The sequence below is a fragment of the Littorina saxatilis genome, linkage group LG1 (genome assembly GCF_037325665.1).
Source record: "Littorina saxatilis isolate snail1 linkage group LG1, US_GU_Lsax_2.0, whole genome shotgun sequence".
Taxonomy (NCBI): Eukaryota; Metazoa; Mollusca; class Gastropoda; order Littorinimorpha; family Littorinidae; genus Littorina; species Littorina saxatilis.
Genome location: NC_090245.1, coordinates 67921041 through 67933540, shown reverse-complemented (window position 1 = coordinate 67933540; position 12500 = coordinate 67921041). Strand labels below are relative to the sequence as shown.

General features: G+C 42.2%; 1 protein-coding gene across 1 annotated transcript in view; it reads left to right on the top strand.

The window, feature by feature from the left end:
• LOC138976877 (limbic system-associated membrane protein-like) overlaps positions 1-12500 on the top strand; it is a 140346-nt gene that overhangs the window by 1058 nt on the left and 126788 nt on the right. The window contains exons 1-2 of the mRNA XM_070349766.1: positions 1-330; positions 9479-11004. The exon at positions 1-330 is cut by the window's left edge and continues 1058 nt beyond it. Coding sequence (XP_070205867.1) covers positions 10932-11004 — 73 coding nt within the window. The 5' untranslated portion in view covers positions 1-330; positions 9479-10931. The remainder of the gene's footprint in view (positions 331-9478; positions 11005-12500) is intronic.

Genomic DNA, 12500 nt, shown 5'->3' with positions numbered 1-12500 from the left:
GGAAGAAAAAGACCTAGAATAGCTACAGCTTGAAATAAAAAGTTGTTATCATAAGTTGTCAGCGAGTGTGGGCAGGGAGAACACAGCCTGTGTTTGTCACCAAGGACGCGTCTTCATACAGAACCGAGGCGCGTGCGTTTGTCAGAGTCCCCGGCTGTGTGTGCCGCGTCATCATATTGTGTGCTCCTGCCTTGTCCGGGGGCGGATACCCAAGTGTCGTCTGCAGAAGACATCTTCCTCAGTGTTTCTACCGTGAGTGAGAGGGGGGTGAAACAATAAGTGGAGGAAGAATTCTATGCATCTCGGATATATGAGGAAAGTGTCTGCATGGTAAGTGGATCACTTCGCTGGTTTTTTTTCTCTCTCTCTCTCAATTCTGTTCTTTTCAAAGATTCTTCAAGAAAGGGAAACATTTTTGGACAAAAAGTTTGCGTAAAAGCTTACTCGCAATGCCGCTATTTTTGTAACTGAACGATGACTTATATGTCAGTTATAAAGGGTTTATCTTTAGGATGATCAGTTGCTTAAGTATTGCAATACGAGTATAAGTTCACGTTGTAATCTATTTGCATTTTTATTGTGTTTCACTTATGCAATGTTTCTTTAATTTGGAGACAGGTTTGCCCAGTGTAATACTGAATCATAGAAGACATTAATTTTTGGACTCGTCATTAAAAGATCAGAGTATTCAAATAAGTACGTCAGGTTGTAAGCACACATTAAACAGTATCCGTTTGATTATGTTAAATGAAATGGACTCTAATATTTTTTGGGGATGAAGCAGACTGTACAAAATTACATTTGAGTTCTAAATTATTGAAAGTATTTTTGAAAACAGCAGAGCATGTGCCGGTACCAATCAAGACAGTTGTTTGATAGTGCCTTCTTGGAAATCTGCGGTATATGTATGTTGTAATGAATGAGAACAAATAACGCCTTTTTCTGAACGTTACCCTTTACATTCCACTGATTAGATTTGTACGTGGACAGAATATAAACACCGAATAAAGTCTATACAACCTTCATTTCTTTCTTTGCTAGGAATGTTTTTTGTTTTTTAAAGCAAACGTCAGATTTAATAATTTGTAGCGATTAGTTCCGGAAACAGCTAGTGTATTGTTGCTGTCTCTGTAGCTTTCTTGTTTTTTGGTCTGAGAGCAGGCTGCGTACGTTATTGTCAATGAAAAGGTTCTGGCAAAGAAATATTTCTGCAAGCCAATCCCATGCATGATAGTAGTTCTGCAGTGCTATTGTGAATAACGCGAAGAGCAAAGCTTAAAGATTCTGTAGAAATCAGCCGGTTTAGAATGTCAAAAAGATAAATGAACCTGCCAGTTTCTTGAAAAAGAAGCCAACGACGAAATAATACAACCTGTACGCATATATTTTCTAAACATTCGTTGCGTGAGTACCAGACAATAATGTTCAAGACAAAATCGTGCCACTTTAATGAGAAATCAAACAGGTCCCAGGACACGATCAACAAAATTCTTGTTGTCGTTGCCTATATTGAGAAAATCAACTACTCTGAGAAAGACGAATTTTTAAAACGGGATATGTTTTGTCATAAAAGTATATATATATGTATGCTCTTTGTAAATAAAAAAAAAATCGTAATTAGCCTTCTTGCAACTTCGTTCTCACGTCACTCAAAGTTTGTGGGAAGCTTCATGTCTGTCCGGTAAAACAAAAAACAAAAAAACCACCAACGTTTTGACGTTGGTAAACAGGTGGTGTGCATGTTTATTGAGAGAAATGTGGAGGCACTAAGAAAGTACTGTTGTATATTATATACAGCTTACGTATATCAGCCTCCAGTATACACATCACGGAATTTCCTAGGTGGCAGGCACTTTTGTTTCTTTTGACACACACACACACACAGACGCACAGACACACACAGACACTCACACACAGACACTCACAGACACTCACACACAGACACAGACACACACAAACACGCACGCTCGCACACACGCACGCACTTTTCAGGATTTTACACTACACGTTTGTCCTGTGATTATAGACAATGTTTTACCAACGAATAAAAAGTGAAATCTGATGCCACCAACACATTCAACGCAACAACAGGAGCATGGAAGGACGTTTATTCTTATGTTGAAACCCATGCAGTAACCCAATGTCGAGGAAAGATACACTTGTAAAGTTCTGCAGGACTGGGGTAGGGCGGTAAAGCACGTGTATGTATATGATTTGCCAAGGGGAGTGCAGGGTTGGAAGAGCAGCTGTTTTATGAATACAGAAAGTGAAGGCGATACGGTCGCTTTGCCTTGAGGACACTGTCGGTACCAGTACCTTTGTGTGGTGTGTAGATTCTTTCAGCTGTACGCGAACAAAAACAGAGGAAGCATTTTAATAACATCTGTCCAGTTATCTAACATCACTGTCTATTTGTCGATAGATTAATCTGTTTGCACGTTCAAGTCACGGCGCTTTGAAACATCGGTGATTAATTAGGAGAAAAAAGCCAAACATGGTGTAACCCCTCCCCCCATCCCCATACATGCCCACATCCCACCACCCGCTGAACGCCGGCTTGTACTCTCCTGTGCAAGCAAACTCAATCGGACCAGGGTCAACAGACCGGTAACAATTCTTATCGGAAAATCTGACGCCAGACAGCTAGCCGTCATTCTAATATGTGACCCTCCACCACGGAATGAGTCGCATGTCACCTTTGCATGATTTTCATATTTTTACATTTTCCTAAAGAGTTTGTTATGCTCTATCCAGTGGTGAAGACCGTTTTAGAAAAGAGCGAAAACTGTTTGAGTTATAAGCTGACTAAGGTGACCCTCACACTGTTACCAGACACTCCCCGGACTTATATTAGGCCTAAGCCTAGCGCAGAACCGCGCGAGGTGACATGCGACCCATTTCGTGGTGGAGGGTCACATATAGGCTAAGCGGAGACTTCAAAATTCGCAATTTGTCGTCGTCGTCGAAGCAGAAAAAACCCACCTCTTGTCGGAAAATTTAACGCCAGACAGCTAGCCTAAAAGACCTCAAAATTGGTAAGTCTTCGTCGTCGTCGTCGCAGCCAGCGAGCTGCATCCAGAAGTTAGTCGCTGTACAGGTGAATTACACACCTGGATGCCAGGCTCAGGTGCGTGACCGCCTTGCATCATAAACCATCCTGCACACACCGTTAACAGCAGCCTGGGAGGGGGAAACATGGCTGTTGTATTGTTGTGTTGTATCTATATACAATAGCACGTGCAAACTGTTGAATCATTACTACGCGAGTTTTCGGCAGGGGCAACGCATCAAAGATAATTACCTTGTGTATTATTAATTATTAATTGTGGCGAAGTGTCGGGTCCACAAACATTATGTTAAAAAGAGTCACCTGGTAAAAGCTTGTCTTCAAAACATTTGCTTGGCGAAATATCATGTCAGAATGCATTGTGTTATGTCGAAAAGAATTGCCAGGAACAATGTTATGTTTAAGGTCATTATCTGGCAAGGTTTTTAATTAGATATATATATATATATATATATATATATATATATATATAGATCAATGCGAACATGGTCGGACGCTGAACCGCGATGCTTTCACTTTTGCTCGATAGCTCGTCGCAAAATACATCATAACTCCCTTATTTTTTATTTCTGTGACTTAAAACTTGGTACAAAGTCAGATAATGTTGTGAAGATACTATATATAAAAAATAGTACATGTAATGCTTTAGTTTGGTAGCGCAAGGTAGTGCAAGGCCGCGTGCGTCCGAGTGCGGTCGAGTAGCATTTAGTCAGACCCGATTACGCTTACCAGCGTGGGGAAGCCATAACGTTCACGAGTAATATGTTTTGAGGCAGATGTAGGGAGAATCCACAATCACTCCCAGTACACTTTCTTATTGTATTTAGCCAGGAACATTTAGCAGCCTAAATATACTGTGTATTTATACACAGACGCTTGGAAATACGCAGATCATAGTCTCTAAGTTTTGTTTGTTTGTTTGTTTGTTTGTTTGTTTGTTTGTTTGTTTGTTTGTTTGTGGCGGGAACGTAAATTACGGTCTGTTGGTTGTCGTACTTTAAGAAATATTCGTTTTATATTTGTACTTTGTCCTTGTAAAATGGCTAGTTACTCTCGAATGTGTTTTGGCTTTAAATCCTATCGGTCCACAAGTACAATTACAGATATCTACAAAGAGGGGAATAATTGCACCTTCACCACTGAAAAACCATGGTATTGGAGATTCATGCATCTCATGTTTTGGTCAGGGAAGCGACTCTTTCCTCTTCTCACCTCTGTTGTTTCTTGTATTCGATATTCTTTTTCCTTTATCGTGCGTGTGTGTGTTTGTTTGACACAACACACTCTCACGCATTACCACGAATTAACACCCTCCGCAACAGTATACCACAACTATACAGAAAACACCTGCAACTCCTTGCTACACCATAAACACTACCCTTACCCATTGGTAGACTGAAACCTTCAACCCTCATGCAGACAAGCGAGAAAGACTGCTCCCATAGCCCTGCATCCATAACCATTGGAAGTGACATTGTCTGCCTAATGAAGACGTTCGGCCTTCCTTTTGAACGTTACTGTCAAGCGGTGTTTGCATCAAATGTCCCGGAAAAAACCACTATCGTGTAGAGGCAGCATCGGTACTCTTGAGTCAGCCAGCCAGGCATTTCCGCAAATTGTTGTCATGGTTAACTGGGAATGCTGGGTACTTCTGAAGATCTGGTGAAAAAAGGCGAAGACTCAGCCAAAACAGTCTGTTGATGTTTTCTGTGTGAATGCGATTCCCACACTCTCATTGGTGTGTACACCTACGAGTATATATAAGTATGATGAAGACGTTATCAAATTGAAAAAAGTTGTGTGCTTCTTTGTTTGTTCTCGTTTATTGGCTTAGAAATGTCCAGAATCTCTGCCTGGAAAAGATCTCATGATTTCTATCAACAAATAGAGTTGGTAATTGTAAACAGTGAAGCGGAAAAGATGTACTTACTGCGTTCTTTTAAATCTTGTTGGATCATCGTTGATCAAGATGCTTGCCAGAATTTTTTTCCTGTCACCGTAGTCCCAGCTCACAGTTTTTTTGTAACTCTTCCACGAGAATTAGTAATTTAGTAATCAACGTACAGTATAAAATGAAACTTTGAAGTTTCCTTTAATTCTGATTCTCATTTAAGCCGAGACTGTGTTTACTATCCCAACTTACTCCCTGTCTGCCAGTTATAACGAAAGTAACTCGACATTCTCAAGAAAGGACCAGAGGTCAACCTAACACCAAGTCTGGACCATCTTCTCCGCTACATCCTCGCCACATTCTCATTGTGTTGTTGCAGAAGACAGCTGGAACCATAGATCGGATATTATTTTGCCTGGTTCCGATTGAATGGCAGAAGGGGGGGGGGGGGGATAAGAGATTGGGAGTGGTTTCGTTTTTTTTTGGGGGGGGGGGGGGTGGGGGGTGGGGGGGGGGGGGGGGGGTGGGGCATAATCTAACCCCTCAGGAAAGTTTCAGCAGACCAAGGGACATTGAGACAGACCTCAGAAGGCCGTAAAAAAGGCCAGTCGTCGGCAGAGGGGATCAGGCAGAGAATCGTAAAATCCCCTTCTTTTTACGGCCAAGTTTTGCATCCTGTGGACATTTGGCGCGTCTGTTTATGGAGAAGTTTGGGATGCTTTGCAAAGTCGACGGTTCGTGGGACGGGTGGCTGTTTGGTCTCTACGACAGCGTGACGATTTCGTCGCTTGGTGGCCATTGACGTTCTTGGAATGGTGAATGGGAAGAGACGAAGGGAGGAAGCGGAAATGTCGGTTAGGGCTGAGTAGTGCCAGACAGTAGAGGTAATGAGAGATCGACACCTTCTTATATTGAACCGAAAAAGTTTGAAATCCAAAACCAGATGGACTGCTAACACGTGTTCCAAAATTCAAAAAGAAGAATTGTAGGTTATAGAAAAATATTGTAAATGTAACGTTTTGTTTTTTCAAGAATTAAACGTTCCAATAACCTTGAATTATTGTGAGTTTTTTTTTATTCGGGAAAGTCTGTATAACTGTAGAGCTACAAAAAGCAGATATATTTTTGAAATTTTCTAAACCTATTGTTTGTATAAAACCCCTAGTCTTTGGGCTTATTATTGCAAACGTAGCGTTAATTTGGACCAAACCGAGTACGTTTCTGCAGAGAAAAATTAGACAGGTAGAAAATACGTTTGAAGGCACGGTCACCAAGAGTTCTACCCTTTTGAGTACTTGCTATAAGTATTATGCTATATTATTTTCTAATGATTATCATTATCACATAATTTACCGTCGAATTGCTACCAGACCCTGAGCATATAACCTTGGGTATAGTTTATTATTGGGGTCATACATTGTGTGTGTGTGTGTGTGTGTGTGTGTGGGGGCGTGTGGGCGTGTGTGTGTGTGTGTGTGTGTGTGGGGGCGTGTGGGCGTGTGTGTGTGTGTGTGTGTGTGTGTGTGTGTGTTAGATTTCTGTTTATACCCTCTCACATGTTTTAAGACTCCCTCCTGTTCCAGTCATGATTTTCTCAGATTTTTGATTGTCTAAAAAGAGAGGTTCCACGCTGTCTGATATAAGATTCAGTTTCGGCCATGTAGACAATAGGGCCCGGGTAGCTCAGGTGGTAGAGCACTGGACTTGTGATCGAAAGGTCGCTGGTTCGAATCCGGGCCGGGACGGACACGGGTCAACTTTATGTGCAGACCCAGAGACGGTATCCATCTCCCACCCCCGTGTCACCACAATGGCACGTTAAAGATCTTGGTCATTCTACAATAAGTGCAGATGGCTGATACCACCTAAACACGCATACATCAAAAGCCGTGAGGGCCTAAAAACTCGAATCGTATAAACCAATTCATGCCCAATATCAGTAGGCAATTAAGACCTGACGGACAATTAGCCCCTTAAAATTTTCTTACTATGTAGACAATTCAAACTACAACTGGTGAGACTGGGGGATACACGAGAAGGCCACAAATGTCAAACAAGACACAAGTTAATCTTTCTCGAAATACAACACTCTTTAAAATAAATCATTACAGTTTAGAGGCAAAGTCTACTGTAGCTCCGGTGTCTAATATGAGATCCAGTTTTGGTCACGTAGACAACCGAAAGGACAAGTGAGTGAGTCATGACGATACAAGTTAGTATTTCATAGTGATACACGTTTGACTTTGCTAGACCTCCCCCCTCACAACGACACCCTACCCTCATTCAACCACCCCATGCAAAATCAACAACAAAAAACAAACAAACAAACTAACACAAACACACACACACACACACAAATTCACTAACGCACACACCCACACACCCACCCACTCACCTTCACCCACACCCACCCACACCCACACCCACACACACACACACACACTGACAGAACGTTATTTAATCGTCAGCTTTAAAACTCTAGGACCATGATGCCTACATTTGATACTGTCTTTTTTGCATTCAAGGAAGTTGAATATACAGATCTTTAAAACTTATAAATATGAGCTGGTATCGTCTGGTGTTCGCAAATGTGGTATCCTGGAACATGTTACAAAAGTTAATCTGATGTAAATGATGACGTTGATGATGATCCCTCCTCTAAGCTGTAGATTATTATAACCGGGTCGAATTCTCTCCACATTCCCTTGTCTGCATCATTTGACAAGAACTTAAAATGTGAAAGGTTCTGTTGGGTTTTTTTTAGCCACAGCTTCGTAGTCAGCCAGACACTGTGTCAAACAGTATACATGTTGTGGCCAATTTACGGAATTGCCGAAATTAGGGAATTCGCAACATTTTTGCCAATTTTGCGAAATCGGCAAAACGCTGCCCATTTCGCGAAATCGGCAGCGTTTTTTCGAAAATGCGTAAAGGCTTTTAAAATCTAACCATTTTGAGAATTCGGCAGCCAGTCCGTAATTTTTTGTGTGACCTAAACATTGTGTTTGCATTGCTTGAGCTCCCCTTCGTGGTTTGTATGGTCTGTGTTGATCGTCCCTCCAATTGGACACATACCAAAGATGATAAACCTAACTACTTCCAGTGCGGAAGAGTATTGAGTTGATGAATTTATTTCGCAGATTAACGTATAGATGTCACAGCCGAAATTAATTTAGCAAACACTTGCCACTCTGCACAGAACACAGCCAGGTTGTTGAACTTTGGTATATGTCGAAGTGCAGTTATGTTGTTATTCTTTGTAAATGCCTGGCCAGAGTTAGGGTGGATTACATGATTCTTTACCGTAGAAGGATTGTACCCTTGCATGTGCAATGTTTTCTCTTTATTGTGCAGACGCATGGTGGCCGACCAGAAAAACACAGCATAATTATCATACTGTATCGGTTTTTGTCTGAGGAATGATCCCAATCACATGTCCCCTCTACATAACCATTTAATGTGCAAAATCCCTTTTCCATATGCAGACACGAAATGGTAACCAATCAGAAGAGCACAGCATAATTATCATACTATTAATTGGGCTTTTGTCTGAGGAATGATCGCGAATCACATTTCTCACTTTCTCGTCTGCATCAATTTAACATGACCATTGGATGTGCAGTGTTCCCTGTTTTCCTGTTCAGACAAAACATGGTTGTCTACCAGAAACACACGCAGGTTTTGTCTGCATCTTTTTGAACATGACAATGAAATATGCAATGTTATATCTGTTTATTACCCCCCGCGGGTTAGGGGGAAGAATTTACCCGATGCTCCCCAGCATGTCGTAAGAGGCGACTAACGCATTCTGTTTCTCTTTTTACCCTTGTTAAGTGTTTCTTGTATAGAATATAGTCAATGTTTGTAAAGATTTTAGTCAAGCAGTATGTAAGAAATGTTAAGTCCTTTGTACTGGAAACTTGCATTCTCCCAGTAAGGTAATACATTGTACTACGTTGCAAGCCCCTGGAGCAAATTTTTGATTAGTGCTTTTGTGAACAAGAAACAATTGACAAGTGGCTCTATCCCATCTCCCCCCTTTCCCCGTCGCGATATAACCTTCGTGGTTGAAAACGACGTTAAACACCAAATAAAGAAAGAAAGATCTGTTTATTGTGCAGACACAACACGGTGTTCGATCAGAAGAACACAGTGTATCATACTGTGTTGGCTTTTGTTTTCCTTCCTTGTCTGCATCATATATGACAGTGGAATCTGCAATGTTCTGTGTAATTGATTGTGCAGACACAACATGGTGTTTGATCAGAAACAAAGCAATGTATCATACTGTATCGGCTTTTGTTTAAGGAATCACAAATCCCCTTCCGTGTCGGCCTCTTTTTGGACATGCCAATGAAATATGCAATGTTATCTTTTTATTGTGCAGACGCAACATGGTGTTGGATCAGAAGCACACGTCGTCAGTGTATCATAATATATTGGCTTTTGTTTCCCGGCCTTACTTGTCTGCGTCGTTTTGTACATGAAAATGACATATATGTTCTGTGTTTATTGTGCAGACACAACATGGTGGTCGATCAGAAGCACACAGCGTATCCAGCATAGTCGCGTTTCCTGCAGGCACTTGGAGAGTACCTCAAGTTCACGACCCACTACAGGATGGTATGACGGGGAGAGTGACCGGAACTTGTCACAGACCTCTTCAAAGGACCGCAGCAGCCTGGACAAGGAACAGCCTGATTTTGTCTCTGGCACCGCAGGAAACAGTTACCTTCTGCAGAAGTGCACTACGCGGCCCAGCGACGAACGCCAACTGACCTCAGCGTGTGTTTAGCTCTCCGCACTTCTCTGTGAAAATATCATTTTGTTGCTACCGTGCTAAAATCATCGAAGAAACCGAAAAGAAAAGCTTCAAGGATTCTTACATTCGAATGGACTTTCTGAGGCTAGAAACCGACTTCTGCACGGCCCTTTGACGAACGTTTGCGAATCAGGTCTGTAACTCATTTCACGTTATTCTTTTGACGCTTAAAATATAGTCCTTTTGAGGCCTGAAAAATCAGGAGACTAGCCAAGAGAACAGCACACTCAATCAATCTCGATCTCCAGAAAATTTCAATCGCAAGCCCACGTGGTGCAGTAAACAATGGTATTGAGGTCACTGAAGCGTGGAGATTGAGGCTTTGTCGCGTGTCAGGGGTCACCCAGGGGGTCTTTAGTGCACGTGCAGTCACAGATTTGCCGGACAGTTAACAAGAGAAGAGGATGCGGCGAGATGGTCAGTTGATTAAGTTGCCATTGACCACATTGTCACCGTCCCTGTGCCTTGTGTGAACGGGCCTGTTGTTTGTGTTTGTTGGAGCGGCAGTGTGTGATTCAGAATCCGGGATATTGTTTCATTACCGGAGCGTGTGTGGTAAGGAAATAGAACATTGGAGGCATTCTGCTGGGAGTGATGCTGTTGTTTTGGAACTTTCTTTGATATCTTTATTCATCTGTGTTGAGTTGTTCTTACAGTTCGTTTGTTGAAGTCTATCGCATGGGTTGTGTGAACGCGAATATTCACATTTAGCGTGAGGTACAGAACTGCAAAAGAAAAACAAAGTTTTCGGGAAATACCAGCTTGTGTAAAAATATTTCCATAATACCTCATTCGAACACCGAGAGGTCGCCAACTTCAGGGGCAATATTAGTAATAGTAACCTTACTAACATTAATATCTCCAAGGAATCTTCGCAGAACAATCAGAGAAGGCCAGCTTCACGGACATCATCCTGAAAATACCCCAACCCCCAACGACCGCATCATTTTGAGAGCGCCAAGAGAACACGATCGCTAGGAGTAGGGTTTTAAATACATCTCCTTCTCAGGACATTGAGAGAACGGAAGGTTCAGAAGCAACATTTCCTGGGCGCCTTTTCAGACCACAGTGAGACTGAACATCTCCTTGAAGAACGCGGTTGCAGAAGTGCAGGGATACAATTACTGATCACCACTGAGAAAATCACCAGGATGAGGAATTTCATGCCAGTCCTCGTGGGCCTGTCCTGTCTGCATGGACTGCTCATTGCTGCTATAACCAGAGGTAGGTCCACTTTCTTGTTTCTTTTGTTCCCATGTGTCTCTCCTTTCTTTTTTTCATCAGTTTACATACATGTATCAGTTTGTGTCTTGCAGAATATAGGATTGCTTGAAATGAGGGAAGGTACGTGTGAATTTGAGAGAGAGAGAGAGAGAGAGAGAGAGAGAGAGAGAGAGAGAGAGAGAGAGAGAGAGAGAGAGAGAGAGAGAAAAATGTGTAAGTGTGCGCGCCCGTCTGTGTGTGTGTGTGTGTGTGTGTGTGTGTGTGTGTGTGTGTGTGTGTGTGTGTTCCTTTCTCTCACTCTCTGTCAGTCTCTCTGTCTCTGTCCCTCTGTCTGTCTGTCTGTCTCTCTGTCTCTCTGTCTCTGTCTCTCTCTCTCTCTCTTCCTCTCTCTCCACTTTTACGTTACTCATTTCTCCTTCTCAGTGTCTATTTGTCTGTCCCTCTGTTTTCGTCTTATAAAACTTTTATAAATCGTGTGTCCCTCCTATCTAGCACCCGCTTTTGAAATGGTATCCCTTGTCCGCAAGACAGCAAATGCCGTTGATTGTATCTTTTTCCCTCTTCTCCATCATATGTAACTTTTATATCAATTGTCTTCACTCGTAAAGTTGCAATATCCATTACGCTCATCAAACAGCCATCCACGCAGAGATAACCTTCCCGAGTGCAAAAAGCTCGCGCCAAAATTCCAACCCCATGCCATGAGCGTATTTTCTCCCTCCCTCCGCCAAACAAAAAAGTTCGATGACGGAACAGTGTCTTATCCCTCAAGCATTCTTATTTCATTCCGCTTTCAATGGGGGAAATCTGGAAGAGTAATGGAAAAGCGGAGATGAGAAGAATCCAAGCAGACGCACAAATTCCCCCTTTCCACCTCTCCCACAGGCTACCCCCCCTCCTCGATTCCAGTTTCTAGGATTAGTTTTCAAGTGCCTGGGAGGCAAAAGACAATTTAACAGGTTGGGATCTTCATCGAGTGTGTGAATCGAATGATTATATGTATCTGTAGTTGTCACTTTTGGTGGGTTGTTTTCCGTCTTTGTTGAATGATGTGTCTGTCCATAGATGTCAAATGTCACTCAGTGTCTCCATCCATGTTCTTTGTAACGACTGTTGACATTCAGTGGACTCGTTTTTATATTTAGTCAAGTTTTGACTAAATATTTTAACATCGAGGGGGAATCGAAACGAGGGTCGTGGTGTATGTGTGTCTGTGCGTGTGTGTGTGTGTGTGTGTGTGTGTGTGTGTAGAGCGATTCAGAGCAAACTACTGGACCGATCTTTATGAAATTTGACATGAGAGTTCCTGGGTATGATAGCCCCGAACGTTTTTTTCATTTTTTTGATAAATGTCTTTGATGACGTCATATCCTGCTTTTCGTGAAAGTTGAGGCGGCACTGTCACGCCCTCATTTTTCAACCAAATTGGTTGAAATTTTGGTCAAGTAATCTTCGACGAAGCCCGGACTTCGGTATTGCATTTCAGCTTGGTGGCT